General features: G+C 37.8%; 2 protein-coding genes across 2 annotated transcripts in view; both read right to left on the bottom strand.

Annotated features, from left to right (window-relative positions):
- Positions 1-1,097: 1,097 nt before the first annotated feature.
- Positions 1,098-7,613, bottom strand: arl6 (ARF like GTPase 6). Its single transcript, XM_072380752.1, has 8 exons — positions 7,421-7,613; positions 5,978-6,129; positions 5,750-5,811; positions 5,503-5,571; positions 5,306-5,400; positions 5,007-5,136; positions 4,482-4,537; positions 1,098-2,895 (listed from the first exon to the last, which is right to left on the bottom strand). The coding sequence occupies exons 2-8, from the start codon at positions 6,095-6,097 to the stop codon at positions 2,870-2,872; spliced, it is 558 nt and encodes a 185-aa protein (XP_072236853.1). The 5' UTR covers positions 6,098-6,129; positions 7,421-7,613; the 3' UTR covers positions 1,098-2,869.
- An 810-nt stretch (positions 7,614-8,423) lies between these two features.
- The window catches only part of LOC140302021 (ephrin type-A receptor 6-like), a 67,830-nt gene continuing 60,425 nt past the window's right edge, over positions 8,424-15,828 (bottom strand). Inside the window, exons 13-20 of the mRNA XM_072380753.1 lie at positions 12,852-12,977; positions 11,968-12,153; positions 11,475-11,536; positions 11,187-11,396; positions 10,955-11,104; positions 10,591-10,784; positions 10,241-10,390; positions 8,424-9,178 (exon numbers count right to left, since the gene is read on the bottom strand). Of these exons, the coding sequence (XP_072236854.1) occupies positions 9,064-9,178; positions 10,241-10,390; positions 10,591-10,784; positions 10,955-11,104; positions 11,187-11,396; positions 11,475-11,536; positions 11,968-12,153; positions 12,852-12,977 (1,193 nt within the window). The 3' untranslated portion in view covers positions 8,424-9,063. The remainder of the gene's footprint in view (positions 9,179-10,240; positions 10,391-10,590; positions 10,785-10,954; positions 11,105-11,186; positions 11,397-11,474; positions 11,537-11,967; positions 12,154-12,851; positions 12,978-15,828) is intronic.

Raw genomic sequence — 15,828 nt, 5'->3', positions numbered from 1 at the left:
CACTCTACTTCATTTGAAAATATGGAGTAAGATGGCTGGAGGATACATATGTTAACCAAGTTTCTCACAGTAGACCACCAAGCTGCCCTTTACTTACAAATAGACAATAAATTACAGTTCAGTGGGGTGTAATTAATGCTTGTGTGAGTAAAGTCTGAATTTGTTTTTGTTGAATGGCTTCCAACTGTAGAACTTATTAAAAAAAGCCGCTGACACTTTGATATTTCAATATGGTCTATTATTGACAAAAAGTTACTGTTTTATATTTTAATTCCTATATGCAGCCTATACAATAAGTTACTATACAGTCTAAAGATTTATTAACAAGCTCTATATGAAATCTATCGTTGAAGTTTTCTCAAGTTGGTAAACATTTTGAAATGACCTCACTTTGGGTAATTTCTTCAACTTATTGACAATTTTCAGACCTAAATTTAGAAGAAAAAAAAACCTGACATTTAAAACTATGAACAAAACCGTAGGTACTGATCTCCAGAAAGCACAAGGTTTCAGATTAAATACTCGTTTTCAGCATTTTAAGCAGGGTTTGCATCTAATTTTAGGTCCATTCGATTTGGGAATGAAAACACAAAAGGAATACAATCCCTGTAAGCGTGGGCAGTCCAAAATTTTCCAGCTTTAATGAATTTCACAAAGGTCTGAAAGATGTATCAAGTTTATGATTTGTCCACATTCGCTGTTCCTCAAATTCTGCCCAAATACACAGAAACCATGTCTCCTTAAAGATGCTGCCTTGATACTTCAGTCTAATTGTGAGGCCATTATAATCAAAGTTATTTCTAAAGAAAACTTTAACTTCTCAGATTTCTAAACGCGGGTTTATTTCCCCGACATATCTGGTAAACAGATATGTTGATGCATGAAGAAATCTTCACAAAGCAAAACCCTCAGAGGTGTCTGACTTCATCACTGAAAGGAGATCAGCTGAAGTGTAGCAGACAGAAAGGTCTTAATCTGAGATCTCATGAGAGGGGAAGCTGTTGCAGGAAGACATCAAACCACACAGGACTTGAAGTAGAGAGAGTAGCTGAAGAGGAGAATTGAGATGAAAGTACACAGTTTCTAAAAACACAGAGTCGGTTTTTGTTTGTTTTATTGGCTATGGCAACAAAATGCCGAGTCACAATTTGCAAAGCTTTAACAGACTAACTATGACGGGTTGAGACACACTGAATAAAATGCTTTAACTTAATGTCATATGGAAACTAGACAATATTATTCAAATCATTCAAAAATCATGACCACGGGAGCCAAACTTTGGTACATGCCAATATGTGAACTAGTAAGAGTCACGTAGCACAGCCCTGAAAGTGAACACAACTGTAAGGATCTCTGTTGGTACATATGGTGTTGGAGTGGTGGGATTCAGTTAAATGTTAGTTACAAGTTGCATTTTAAAAAAAAACATTTAATATTCTACATTTTTATTAATAGATAACACATTCCTGAAAAAGATGCCATCGATACACAATGAAAAAAAGGGAGTCATTACAGCCATGAGTCACAAACTGTGTGTGTAACTGCATGTTACATTTGCATCTGGTTGAAGTGAGGAAGCCTGACAAACACCATCGAACAAGACGGGCTGTTTTTATTGCAAGCTTTCAGTCAGAGACGAAATAAAAGGATTAGAAACTTTCTACAGGCCGAGCGGTTGCTTGTTTTAGGTCTGCCTTTGATTCATTTAAGTATCAGGAGTAAATTAAAAGAAGATTATTTCTCTCTTTAAGCAATGACATAAGGCAAAAAAAAAAGACCACTACCTCACAATTAGCTTTTATAGTGAGATGTTTTTTTTTTTTTATTAACAAACTTTACAGGCTAACTTCACCCCCATTTGTGACAATCACTTTACACGTTACAGCTAAGTTAGCTAGCATCTATACACGCTTACATGAAGGTAAGAATATGTACAACACGGTCTACTCTTTCCTAACCATTTTGGTCTCAGTTTTCATTGTTGCTGTGACTAGAGCAATGTTACCCAAACATGAGCAGAGCTTCATGCTATTTTAGCTGCAGTAAAGACAAAGTGGAGGTTTTTGCATGTTTGAAAAAAAAAAAGGCAATGGACTGGAACAAATTGAATTTCGTGCATTAGCAAAACAAAGACCAGAAAATTCCCCTCTGTAAGTAAAAGCTGACTGACCTTTTATTATGATTTAAACAAAAATAACGACACATCTACAGATGCCCTGAGAAACTTAAGAAAGAATGAACAAAAACAAAAGAGGATTTGGCATAAGTTCTTTAGAATGATGTCAGATGCCCTGAAACGCTGTGGATAAATCTGCAGATTAGAGCCTCTATTCCCTGCTGACATGGTGTGATGGATCACTGCAAACAAACTGAGTCAACTGGAGGAAAAAGAGGAATTGTGTTTCCATCTTTCCCATTATGTTGGGCCAGTCAGACAGAGAGGAATGTTAGAGGGGGCTAAAAAGGAGAAAACTTTTATGACACATTCAGAGTACTCTTCGTAACGAAGACAGAACCTCCCATGATATCTCGTTTCAGAGCAGCTAGAGTAAATCGTAACCCTCGGTACACAAACACAGTGAAAATAATAAGGATGACGACCTATTTATCAGTTTAAAACATACACTGGAAATGTAAGCTTTTGTCTAAATAAAGTTGCCAATTTTAGTGCATTTCTCTTGTCATGTCAGTGGATGCATTTAACTTTCCTCGCTGGCACCAGAGAATGAACAAAACACATACAAAAACCATGTGAACACCCCATTAAACCATTTGCTTTCAGCCGTACCACGGATAGGGTCCAGCTGATCGTTTATGAAACACTTCCATGCACGCCGCCGCTTACTCTGTCCAGTCAATCTTCATGCTCTCATGTTCTCATGGTTTTGATTTGATCTGGAAAAATGGGAGAAATACGGTTCGTCAAAATATAGCACGACTGTCATCTCACAGGAAGGAAGGAAACCAAGATACAGAACACGTGTGTCGACAAAGGAAAAATGCTGCTGCGGTGAGTTTCTGCGGATGGTTTGGCTAAATAATAGGTGATGAGATTTCAGACAGACAGCTATCATTATGCTCCGCAAAGGAGAGCTGCCAACCCTTCACAACCGCTTTTCTTCGTACGGAATCAGAATTGTGCAAAGAAAACAAAAAACAAATGAACAGAGAGGAAATTGTGTCACAAACATCTAAGGTGGGAGGATTTGTTGGCTGGTAAGTTTCTGAGTGACAGTTTATTGCTCCAAGTAACTAACAAACTTTCCAGGTTTGTTTAGGTAGAGCAGCAGCAACGCTGCGCTCTCATCACCTATCTATCTAGCTTATTTACTATCATAAAGAAAAAGATCATTAAAATTGCAATACTTGGCTTTCTGGGTTAACGTTAAAACCACAAAACATCTCAGGACGGACAAAATAGGATAAAAACTCGATGTTTAAATCTCGTAAGAATCCAATACAGCTCGTTACTGGGTGATGAGATCTCAGAGTAACGTGTCCACCAAAGGTGGAAAAGTCTGCGAGTTACTCTGACTCGAAGGACAATCACCTGTCACTCAAACAAAAATTACACAGCGCAAAGGGACGAGCCGTCAGTGTAACCGCAAAGTCACAGCGAAAGTCTTATCAATGACAAAAAGCAGGGGGAAGTGATAACAAAAGGATATGGAAGCAAAAACTAATTAAAAAAAAAACACTTAAGCTCACAGTCGTTTGATATTTAAGAAGGTTTTGTGGGTTTTGTTGAACGTGATACATTAGAGGAATTTTGCAGACAGGGGGGCTTCCAGTTTAGATACACTGCAAAGTCGGCTCCGGTTACCGCTGCGGTCTCAAAAACACAGGTATGGTCTCAGACTTCTGAGCTACTAAGTAACACAATAAATAACACAACACTTACAAATCAATCAGTACTCACTGTATAATTTGATCTATGGAAGGATTTGAATGACAGCGTTAAACATGACAGAAAAGAGAAAAGACAATGATGGTGTGGCACGCTGAAACAAAGCCATGCGTGCTTCATCACACACACATTTGGAAAAAGACAAAGACATGGTCCTATTTGATTCATCCATTATGCTCTCAATCCTGACATCTAGAGGATTGAGATAGAGCTGAGAGGATGTTATAAACTGATGAGGACGATAAAAGACAAGTTTTACCAACTACATTTACACCGGGAGACTTTATGATAAGAGATCAGAACTTAATTCTGAACCAGCAACTATAGAAACACAAACGCACATGAAATTCACCATAGGTTGTGAGACAGATCTGAAAGATAATTTCTGCAAAGCTAAACTGGTTCCACATGCACCAGGTGGCTTACAGTGTTAAACTTGAACATGTGTAAGTAATGGAAGTCTATAACCACTTTTAAATGCAATTAGCAGACAGTATTGACAGGTTAAAGTCAAGGTGAGCTAAACTCACCACAACACTCTCACTGTGACTTTCATGCATAGCAGCTCTCGTACCTTGTAACCAGTCGACTCCTTCCTGTAAACCCTCTCCTTTCAGAGCATCCGTGGCACTGAAAAAAAGTCAGAGACAAAATCAAAATCCCCTCTCAGGCACATTTCAGGCAGCTGGTTTTGATAAATTAATTCCAGTAAATTTTGAGTGAAATTCTGACAGCAAATATGATAACTTCTTATTCTGCCCATTTGTTTCGTCTCTTTGTGAATTTTACGTGATAATTAAATGTCTCTTTAAACAGCAAACCCAGATGAGTGACACTTAGCTTTCCATTACAGGACAAGTGTCCGCTTAACTACACATTCACCGACTCGTCCTAGTTGTTGAGACTGAACATTTGTGCCGCCAGAAGAAGATGAAGATGATTTAAGTTAAGTCATGTACAGGGAGGACATGTGATTGTGCCCGCATGCTCACACAACACTGCATTATTTCACAGCAGAATCTATAATAACGTCACAATTGCTTAATTCTATGGTTCTGCAATACAGACGTAGTAAGGAAGTGTTTGAGCAAGTTCATACCAGATGTGCCAGGGTTTGTCTTTGATGTTCTCCAGGCAGAGCAGCTGTGAGACCTTGACAGAAGACAGGGCATCCCTGACGTCCATCTTGTTTGCAAAGAACAGGATGGGGATCCTCCTGTGTTTAACATCTACAGCGCGACAGAGAGTAGCATGTCAGACTCCCAAATTAGAACTACTATTCTGTTTGAATAATTAAATTAGTCTCTTTTAAGAAACGTAAAACCCCAGCGCACTGTGGAGTCTAGACTTGCGAGAGCCCAAGAAACCCAAGCACAAGGTTGAGAAACATGACCTTACCGGGATGATTTAGTAATGTGTCCAATTCCTCTTTGGCCACCACCATCCTCAGTTTGTCTGCACTATCGATGACAAATATGATTGCTTGACCTTCCCTGAGAAGAGTTTGAAAGCATTAAATGCATGTTACAGTGTAAATATAAATCGAAGAGAAAAGCTTAGAAATGGGTAATCGTACTACCCCCCTGTGAACTCACTTATAGTAATGTTCCCAAAGATTTCTGTATCTGCCTTGGCCGGACATGTCAAAGACGGTGAAGGAAAGGCTAAAAGAGAAGAAAGCAAACATTGTGCAAATTCTTTTCAGTTGAAAATGTTCACTCTATCAGACTGGCCACTTGACACATGAATATGCAGCATATATCATCGAATGGAAAAGAAAATGTTAAAGTTGGCATAACATGAACATGTCTAACATTTCACTATGTTATGATAAACAGCTACCTGGAGGTCTTGAACTTCTCTATACTGAAGCCAATTGTTGGGACGATATCTTGTACCTGCGCCTGGAGGAGAAATGCAATATTTATCAAAGTAATAGATTGAATACTATATATGGAAATATTCTCGTTCACCATATCGTCAATATGGCATACTCACAAAAATGCATCTAATCTGCTTTAATGATAGAAGATGAATTTGTGTAACATTGTCATAAGAAGGAAGACTTACATTGGAGGGCTTGAGTTTGTTGATGATGGTGGTTTTTCCACTGTTGTCCAGACCAAGACACAGCACATTCACCTCCTTCTTTAACCCCAGCCATCCAACCAACTTGTCAAACAGCCCCATTGACTAGCCAGCAACCATCCGATGTGTCAGATCTTCAAGACAAAGATCACAGCATTAAGAATATAACACTTGGGTACAGCTGAGCATTCGAAATCATACTTCCTATGTCTTTACCTATTCACTTTTTTTTTCCTTGATGGAAAAAATCCTGAGGTCGAAAAAAAGATGGAAGGATGAATTCAAAGAGACGTTGGAAAAAGCTGCAACAAATATCCTCCCACACTTAAAGCTGTGATGTGACATTTAAGGAAATTAATTAACAATGCTTTAAAAGCTGCACCTGCAGAGAATAAGTGACCATCCTTTATGAAAGGATGCTCGGGTGCATCCCATACAAATTAAAATGATTATGAAGCTCCTTAACATTTAGAGAATTCAACCGGCTATTATCATGGTGGCCACCGACATGCTTCTTGGTCATTTCATTCGGTCAGGAACCTTTCTCAGAAAAAAAAGACTATCTAACCTCATCCCATGTAAAACAGGATTATTTCAGGTGTCCTAAAACATTTACAACAATAACAAACAGCCTAAAAAAGCTATTGACAAATGAGTCTTCTGAGTAAAAAATGTCCAACAATGACCTGTTGATTAACAACTTTAGAGATCAACTTTAAACAAATTCACGAATCTACTGTCAAAAGTAAATACATCATATCGTCTACTTAAAAGGTTTTAAAGTCTAACTTCCGACACTGAAATGAAGGACGAATAAAAGAAGCACTATCCCGTGAAAATACGTTTTAACTGACGACGACTAAAGATGTGTATTGTTTTGCTTTTTTTATTGTGTGAGACCTAATTTCCTCTTGCATCAATTACAATTAACATTAAACTAACTAAGGTTTAAACCACCAAGAGTCAGTGGACTAAAATGACAACAGTAAGAGAAAAAACCGCAAGTGCTGTTTGCTAACTTACACAGAAATGACTCACTGCAGCTATCTGCAGCTTTCATAGGATAACACTGTTTGGACGTCTTTTACTCGCTAACCGTTAGCTTAAGCTAACGTAGTTACTGAGCTCCTAACAGATTCAAACGTATTTAACAGCTATTTAATCTCTTGTTGTTATCATTACTAGCGAGCCTTAGCAAACATTTAGCAACTCACAGTTTCACTGTTCAATCTTGATACAGGTAGTATTAAAGAAAAGTAAGTATTTTGTGGTTCTTAGTGCCAGTTTATATGATAATCTTTACCAACAAATTAAACCCAATTTTACCCTACTGTTAGTTCATGCTAGCTCGCCAGCTGGTCATGAAATTGCTAACGCTAGCATGCAGTATACTATCGCAAATTGTAAAGTAGGCCAGTAATTTACCTGAAATATGCTTTTGGGATTTTGCTTCGATAACGCTATTAACGCTGTCTTAATCCAGTTAATTTATTCGCCGATGTTAAATCAACGTTTCATTCATTTCTCCGTAACTCTCTCATGCTCCCAAACCAAATGAAAACTCCTGGTTATTTACACTGTGTTGCTGGGAGACCACCGTGTTAACTCAAGACTGCCACCTATGTAATATAGCATGTGTTACACTGGATCACCGAGGGAGGGTGGGGACGCACGCCATTGAAGGGGCACTGTGGTTTGTTAAATCGGCTGGCTTGGCCTGAAACATTGGATCAGACGTAAGTACAGTCTGTTGCGATTGGTACTTACGTTGTTAGGCAACGAGCGGCCATCTCTGCTGTGATTGGTTGTTACGTTGTTAGTCGCTCGCGCTACCATCGGAAAAACACCAATCAGTTTCATTTTAATACTTTCACGCTTACATTCTACTATATTTTTTAGGGTAATGTTGTACGTTTATTTAAGTGTACTTTTCTGACTTTTCTAATTACTAGGTACCTTTCCAAAATTCAGGATGTTTGAAATGTTAGGGGAAATGTTAAGAGAAAAAAGAGCCTTTGATAATGCTTTGCTATAGGCTGAATTGTTGTTTTTAAAAAGTTCGCAAATAGATAAATAATTAGTTTAATTAATTATATGTTTTAAATACATTTTTATCAAGAAATGAAAAAGCTTGTCACTTTGAGCTCAAATTATTTGGCCAAGCAGCATTTGGCAAACTACCTGATAATTCCTCACAGCTAGTGAAAGTCAGTCTCTTAAGAGACCATTAAGAGGATGTTATGTCTTTCTGAGGGAGCCCAGGCATCCATGGATAGCTCTGTGCTTGTCTCTGTGAATTTGTATTGGTGTACATAAGTAATTAAAGGTATATTATGATTACAAATCAGTGTTTACACCTGAGGTGGTTAAGGTCTGAGAGAAAACTAAGTATTAAAATAGACTTGTTTATTAAGGAACAAATGCACTGAATAAAACATACAACTTTCACAAGACTTTTTGTACAAGACATACTGCATTATCATGTGGAGAGCACATACATTTCTATAAAATCTTTTGACATTCAGCGGTCTTCAGTTCAGAAAACATGTATTTACCATTCTGCGTCAATCTTTATTTTTTCGTGACTTGTTTCATAAACCAGCTGGAACTGCTAAAACCACATATTGTCCAAACATTGCCACAAGATATATCCTCCCCTTATCTCCCCTGGTCATGAGGTAACAGACTTGAGACCATTCAAAGTCAATAGAAACCATTGGATTGTCACTTGGAAAGAGAAGAGGTATTGGTGAACAATTGAATAGACACTAGAGAGAACAAGTCCTAAATTCAAGTGAATGCTAGAACTTGCTGAGATAACAAAGACGACCGCATTTGGCCAATGTTGAAAGAGGTGGGCTGTTGTGGAGGCTGTCCATGAGATGATCCATAATACGATGATTGCATGTTAACTAGACAGCATGGAGTCTAGTAGTGGACCATTATCCCATGAGCAGCATGTGGTACCAGCAACACCTAACAGTCTGGTGTTTGTGCAATTAGTTGAATGACGATGCCAAGGAACTCCAGCTTGGTGAAGAAACACAGTCTCATTTTGTGCTCCGGTCTCACACTTGAAAGCCACTCTGATGGATGTGGTGAAGCTGCAGGCGAAGAGACTGTATGCTGCTTATGATTCTCCTCTGGTGGCCAATCAAACAGATCCCAATGCGTTTGATGTCACTGGAGAGGAGAAAAGGAAACTCTGAGTTTTGAAGGAGAACAGCAGACAAACCCACAAACCGGCACATAAAGAGGAACGCAAAACTGTAATATAATAATTGCATTATAAAATATAAATATAAACATAAAGTAGTCATTTAGAAATTATTTAATTATCCATTTTGATTGAGATTAGCACAAGAACATATTAGTCAATGACTTGATTAATAAAACTCTGAAACTCTTTCGTAATATCTTGGATGTTACATCCTCCCGGCTAAAGAGGAGATGATTTGTCCAACTTTTTATCAGTACACAATTCAAAAGCCATCATCTATTATAGTATGGTGGTTCATTAGTGCACATAACATTGATCATTTGAAGATTTTTAGAGGTTTTGGTGCAACATATGTAGCAATCCAGACAACATTTTTTTCTAAGAAAGACCTTACTTCTTCAAACATTCATAGGACAGCATAATACAATGCAACGTTCTGCACATGTTGCAACAGCATGGGTTTAAATTGAAAAGGTCAGGGTGTTTAACTAACCTGCCTCCGGTTCACCTGTCACACTTTGAAACAATTGCTGCTTTATGAAATGAAAAATACAACAAAGGAGATCCCAAAATATATGAGTAACTGAGAAGATAAGGAGGCATGAACAGAAAAATATTTCACTTTTCTTATTTCAAACCACGGCAGTTGGTTAGTGTTGTTAAGATGGGTGATGCAACACAAGTGCCTTCATCCCAACTTTTTAAAAAGATGTTGCTGATAGTTAGCTTTCACAGTGTCAAAATTTGATACAATGTTTTTGTTGGTTATGGGGTTGCAGAAATTCAGTAAATTGCTGGTATATATTTTTTATAGATGATAAATTAGACAAGGAGAGCACCAAATGATCAAAGCACAAAGAAACAGAACAGATATGAAACATCTTTTTTTCCGGACAAAACTTACAGTAGAGGAATCAATTTTATTTCAACGTCACCATTTCTCTTTTCCTTTGATGCCACTAATTTTCCTCTTAGTGTGCTTTTAGATACCGTGGCAGCACTCTGCATGATTTGGTTCCACTCACTCTATACTCATGGTTGAAATAGAATCCAATGTTGTGTATCCCGCTGCAAGGAAGTTGTTCTTATATTGGCTCATTTTAATGGAATCAAGCCAGTCGCCGATGGAGATGAAAAGAGGGTAGTCCGGCATTTCCTCGGGGGAGTCAGGGAAACTGAGGACAAACAAAATGTTAACAAGGACAGAAAAACATGATGGCATACTGTTGGGCTGATTTGTAAATATAATTCGATTTTTTATGGTGTAAAGTATTTCTAAAACGTACCTCAACCTGCTTTTAAAATAGTTGGTCTCGGTTTACTGTGTGAGGTGTATGGTTCAAACTAACTTGTACAAAAGCTACATGACACTTGCCTCAGGGCATCATTGACCAAACTCAGCAGACTGCTGGGACTGATCATGAGTTTGTCAAGGAAAGAGAGCACATCGTTGAAGTGTGGGCGCTGGCCAGACTCCTTCTGCCAGCAGTGCAACATCAACTGGTGCAGGGTCACAGGACAGCCAATGGGTGCCGGGAGGCGGTATCCTTCTTCAATCGATAAAATGACCTAAGATGAACGTCAGCAAAGGTAATGTTGAATTTCAAACCATGAAAGTTTAAATCAAGCTTTTCAGTTGTTCTCCTCAGAACAGACAAGAAAACAACAAAAACAGAAATGGCACGATGTGTTGTGTCATGGTTCAGTTTTTATTATGTTTAATGTGATCTGCAGCTTACATCTTGATTGGACATTTCCCAGTAAGGCCTCTCGCCATACGACATCACTTCCCACATGACAATACCATAGCTCCAGATATCGCTAGATGAGGAAAACTTTCCATAAGCAATAGCCTCTGGTGCCGTCCAGCGGATTGGTATTTTCCCCCCCTGATATAAAGCAGCAACATAGAATGAGATTGTGATGTTCACACATTGTTTGACCATAAAATTCTGCCATGTCCACACTCACTGTAGCTGTGTAGGTCGCCTCAGAGTCATCCTCAAGGACACGGGACATGTTGAAATCAGACACCTTACATACCAAGTTTTCATCCACCAAGATGTTACGAGCGGCCAGGTCTCTGTGAATGTAACCCATGTCTGAAAGGTAGGTCATCCCGACTGCAATGCCACGCAGCATGCCAACCAGCTGGAGCACCGTGAACTGACCATCGCGTGTCTGAAGAGGACAAAGACGATGTGAATAGACAGTAGTTTTAATGGAAAACAGTGTGCACGTGTAAACATGCGTTCTCACCCGCAGAAAAGTGTCCAGTGCTCCGTTTTCCATGTACTCCACTACAATCATTACCGGTCTACCTGGGGAAACAGTAAAAGACTTGATTTGAATGACAGAAAAGAAAGGTATGCTGGAAGGGACAAAAGACAACATTAAAACTAAGGCCTAATCAAATTTCACAAAACAAGATTGAAAACACATTCACGAAACAGAAGTAGTTCAGCAAAGCAGAAAAAAAGACATTGCAGAGAATAATGAGACCAAAAACACAACATTTCACAAAGCTCAACAAAAAAGAAAACTCAGCATTTCAGGAAAATAATATGTCGCAAAAATGAGTATATTCTGATTTTATTAACTGATTATGAATGAATGACTAACCTAAATACATAACAAAACACAATACTTTTTTATTTCTATATGTTCACATCTTCAGACCTTCTGCGTTCTCTATTTGTAGAAGAAAATTGACACTTGCACACTCAGACAGACAGAAATGTAAAGCTCTTACTCCTGGTGACTACTCCCTCCAGCCTGATGATGTTGGAGTTGTTGAACTGTCCTATGATTGAGGCCTCACGCAAAAACTCGCGTCTCTGTTGTTCCATGAAGCCACCTTTAAGTGTCTTTATTGCCACGGCAACGTCCTTCCTTCCGGGTATACGCAAGCAACCACTACACACTTCTCCAAATTCACCTGTAGTAACACATCATACATAGTTAATCAATCTGCATGCTTTAAGTCGACTAGAATGTTTTCAACAATTTTTATTATATTTCTGTCATCACTGCTGCAGATAAAAATGAAAAAATGCTCTAAAAGCAACATAAAGATTCCGATCACATGATCAGGTGAAATTAAAAATCCATCAGAGACACTTTGCAAGTCAAAACAGAGACTTGAATCAAAAGAGCAATGTAATTACCTTACAGAGTGCTGCTCTCACTTGTCATGTTGAAAACAGATAATTACATAATGCAACCACTAGATGGAGACTTTGTGTTAGAGAGCCATTAAACAGGGGCGCCCTCCATAAGCACAAGGCTTTAAAGCTGAGATCTGTTGAGCTTAATGAACCATCAAACATTGTTGTTTATTGTTGGCAGTTCTCGCTTTGATTCTTTTAGCTATAATATCATAAACCTATTTTAAATCAGCTGCTCGGAGTGGCAATAAAAATCTAAAATTAGGTCCTAAATGGAGTTCAGCATTTCGTTTTAAGGCTATTCTCAACATAAAGTGAGATCACGTCTTTATCACACATGTCAGACAACCATCTCTGGGACAGTTTCAATATCAGTTTAGCTGATAATATTGAATAATGGCATGCACAAAGTAACCTATAAAGGAACAAGTGATCAGAACTTATCGATTAGTATTAGTAATACATTTACCAGCACCAATCACCCTGTCGATGCATATATATGAGGGGTCTATCTCTTTAGCAAATTCCTCCACAGCCTGAGTGGGGTCTTCATAGGTGTCTGGATCCACATAGGTCTTTATTCCAGAGAATGGGACTGGAAGACAAGAGAGATATGGCTTGATGTTCTGCATTAAGTGTTGAAGTATAACGTTAAACTGAAACTGTGACAACTGGATTAGCATCTCTGCACAACTCAACTCAAATACAAAATTAATAGATTGTCATATCTTTTTGGTAGATTTACAGATGTTTACATATTTTCAGAGTGGTATGAGACCAGCAGACATGGTTTATATACCATGTTAACCACATCATATTTAGCTAATGTGCAAAAAGGTATTTCAAAATTATGCTCTGACCACATACAGAAATGTGGATCAACACTGATTTCTTTGACAGAGAAAGCAGGCATATTCTGTCAAAGCATTGTCCAGTGTACAGGAAAATGTGATCAGTAGAATCAGAGTGTTAAAGATTTGTGAGTGTTAAGTGTTAACTTGGTCTCAAAGTGAGCTGCTCTTTCATGTGTTACCAGATAAGGCAATACAAGGACTCCCCTGAAATCATAAAAACTCTCTACTCAGGGTCCACAGAGAGTGTTCTGACTCGATGCACGTCTGTGATTCAGCAACTGTTCAGTGCAGGACCACAGAGCCAAGTTTGGTGGAGTGTGTCTAAGGACAGCTCTCCCCTCGCTGCTTCACATCTACAACCTGGTGTGGCAGTACCAGAGTCATTTAAATGCATAAAATTATATTTATACTGATGGCCAAAACTGAAAGGCGGAGCCCTATTTCCCAGACCATCTCACTCCTTAATATAGACACGCAAACTGCAGAAGTCACTCCTGACTGGCTCTTCACATTGGTGAAAGATTTTTTGTTCAGTGTATCTCTGTACATAGTGCACATACGTGAAGGTGTGACAGTTTAACACGGATTATTCATTTGTATTTTTCAGTTTTTGAATAGTATTTAATTTCAGTTCTTTAAAAAAATGTTTTGTACTATGTATGAACTACCTTATTCCTTTTTCAAACTTTTAGATTTTAAATTGTTGATTTGACTTTACCTCCTTACTTGCACGGTCTAAGGAGCTGGACTAAAGTTACTTTTCCATACAAAATTGGATTTAGTACATAACTGTATGAGACATCTTAAAACACTTTTCCACATTTCACTGTTGAACAAAAAGGTCATATGCTTTGTTCTTAATGCATAAAGTATTCTATATCCCACTTCAGGCCTTTATGTGTTTCTGTGTACTCAACACCAAACATTTGCCTGCATAAAGATGCTATTGAAACACTGTAGCTACACAGAAAATCAGCTGTCCTGATGCATACAACTGTTTTCATTTTGTTGAGACTTTTTCAGAGAAGCTGGTTCTCGACTCACATGTCTGAATCCATAATTGGTGAAGCTTTTGCTTCTATTATGTTGTAAATTCTCTCTGCTATTTGTCAAGAGATGGAAAAATGTGAAGAAAAGAAAAAAGAAAAAAAGTCCCAAAGCAGCATAAAAAGATATTGCAGGCAGTCAGACTTTCAGCATCCTCCTGTTTGGCTGAGGCTGGGGACGATGAGCACTGTGCGTGATGACTGGCACAAATGATAACTAGAACCAGCTCGTGGTATTCCTCCAGCAGATGAGCTGGGGACCAAATGTACTTTATTGCTGTGTCAGTGAACACTATAGTAGGTTGAAAGTTTTGTCTGAGATGGATTCCAGTAAGGTGTCTACATTCTACCTTAGTCTCCGGGGTATTTAGGCTTATCTATTGAAAAAGAACCTTTTTCCACCGGTTCGTTGAGTCTGCTGGCACCCTTGTCTAATTGATGTTTCCCCAGCTCACAACAGCAAAGAACAAACAAGAAAAGACCGGTGAAGACTAGAATAACAACTATTCCAACTGCGTTCATATTATCCAGGTACAGTTTGTGCCAATTCAATTTTTTTTTTATTTTATTTTGTTCATTATATTTCCACTTTTGTGTGATGGGACACTCATAATGTCCCAGATTAAAGATTTTGTTCTAAATTATTGAGTAAGTTTAGGGGTTAATAAAAATAAAAACTGGTTATAGGGACAGACTAATTATTATGTGCAGGATTTTGATCAGTCTGATACATTTTCTATCAGGATTTATGTCAAATACAGGGAATCCAAAATGGTTCAAGATATGTTATGAAAAGTCAGAAGGGATCTTTGGCCAACTTAAGAATCTACAACTCAAAAAGTAATAAACATTATTACTAACAACTAATATATGCTCTAAACTCTTTCTTTGTGACAAGATTGTGGGTATCTGTGTAGTTTAAAGGCCACATTTGTTTTTTTTAGAGAAAATGTGAACATTTTCCATGATGAAAATGTTATGAAAAATAATTTGACATGTTTAACACAATGATACTGAAGGTAAATGGCCATTTAGGGCACAATCTGATATTTAAAAAATGTCAAATTTTATGTGACTATTCCAAAGAAGTAAATGAATGAGATTCCTGATAGGATTTTGTTTTCTTTGGTGATTTACATAATATGGCAATTGACAGTGTGCAGAGAAGATCAAACAAAATGTGTATTTCAGATATTGTCTTTACCATGTACTGGAAGAAGAGCTACCAGGAGAAAATTAACCTAAAATCTGAAAATTGATGACGTACAAGGACTTTAAAAAACAAAAAAAAGATTCCATTCATAGGGTTTCACCTTAGTTGAAACCAAGAGCTTCAACCTTTCTAACTCAATGAGGGAGAAATGCCGAATTAAGGATGTTCAATCATTTGTTTGCCAATGATTTAATTGAAATCCATTCTTTTTTATTGTGGTATTAAAAATATCTCTGTAAGAAAAATTCACGTGTCATTCAAATAGTCAAAATCCTAACTCCAAAAACAAACTCTAAATTAAATGACATTATCTGGAACAGTATATGTTAACTC

Source organism: Leuresthes tenuis, unplaced genomic scaffold (genome assembly GCF_036924035.1).
Source record: "Leuresthes tenuis unplaced genomic scaffold, fLeuTen1.0.hap1 SCAF_2, whole genome shotgun sequence".
Taxonomy (NCBI): domain Eukaryota; kingdom Metazoa; phylum Chordata; class Actinopteri; order Atheriniformes; family Atherinopsidae; genus Leuresthes; species Leuresthes tenuis.
This window is presented reverse-complemented; position numbering and strand designations above follow the sequence as displayed.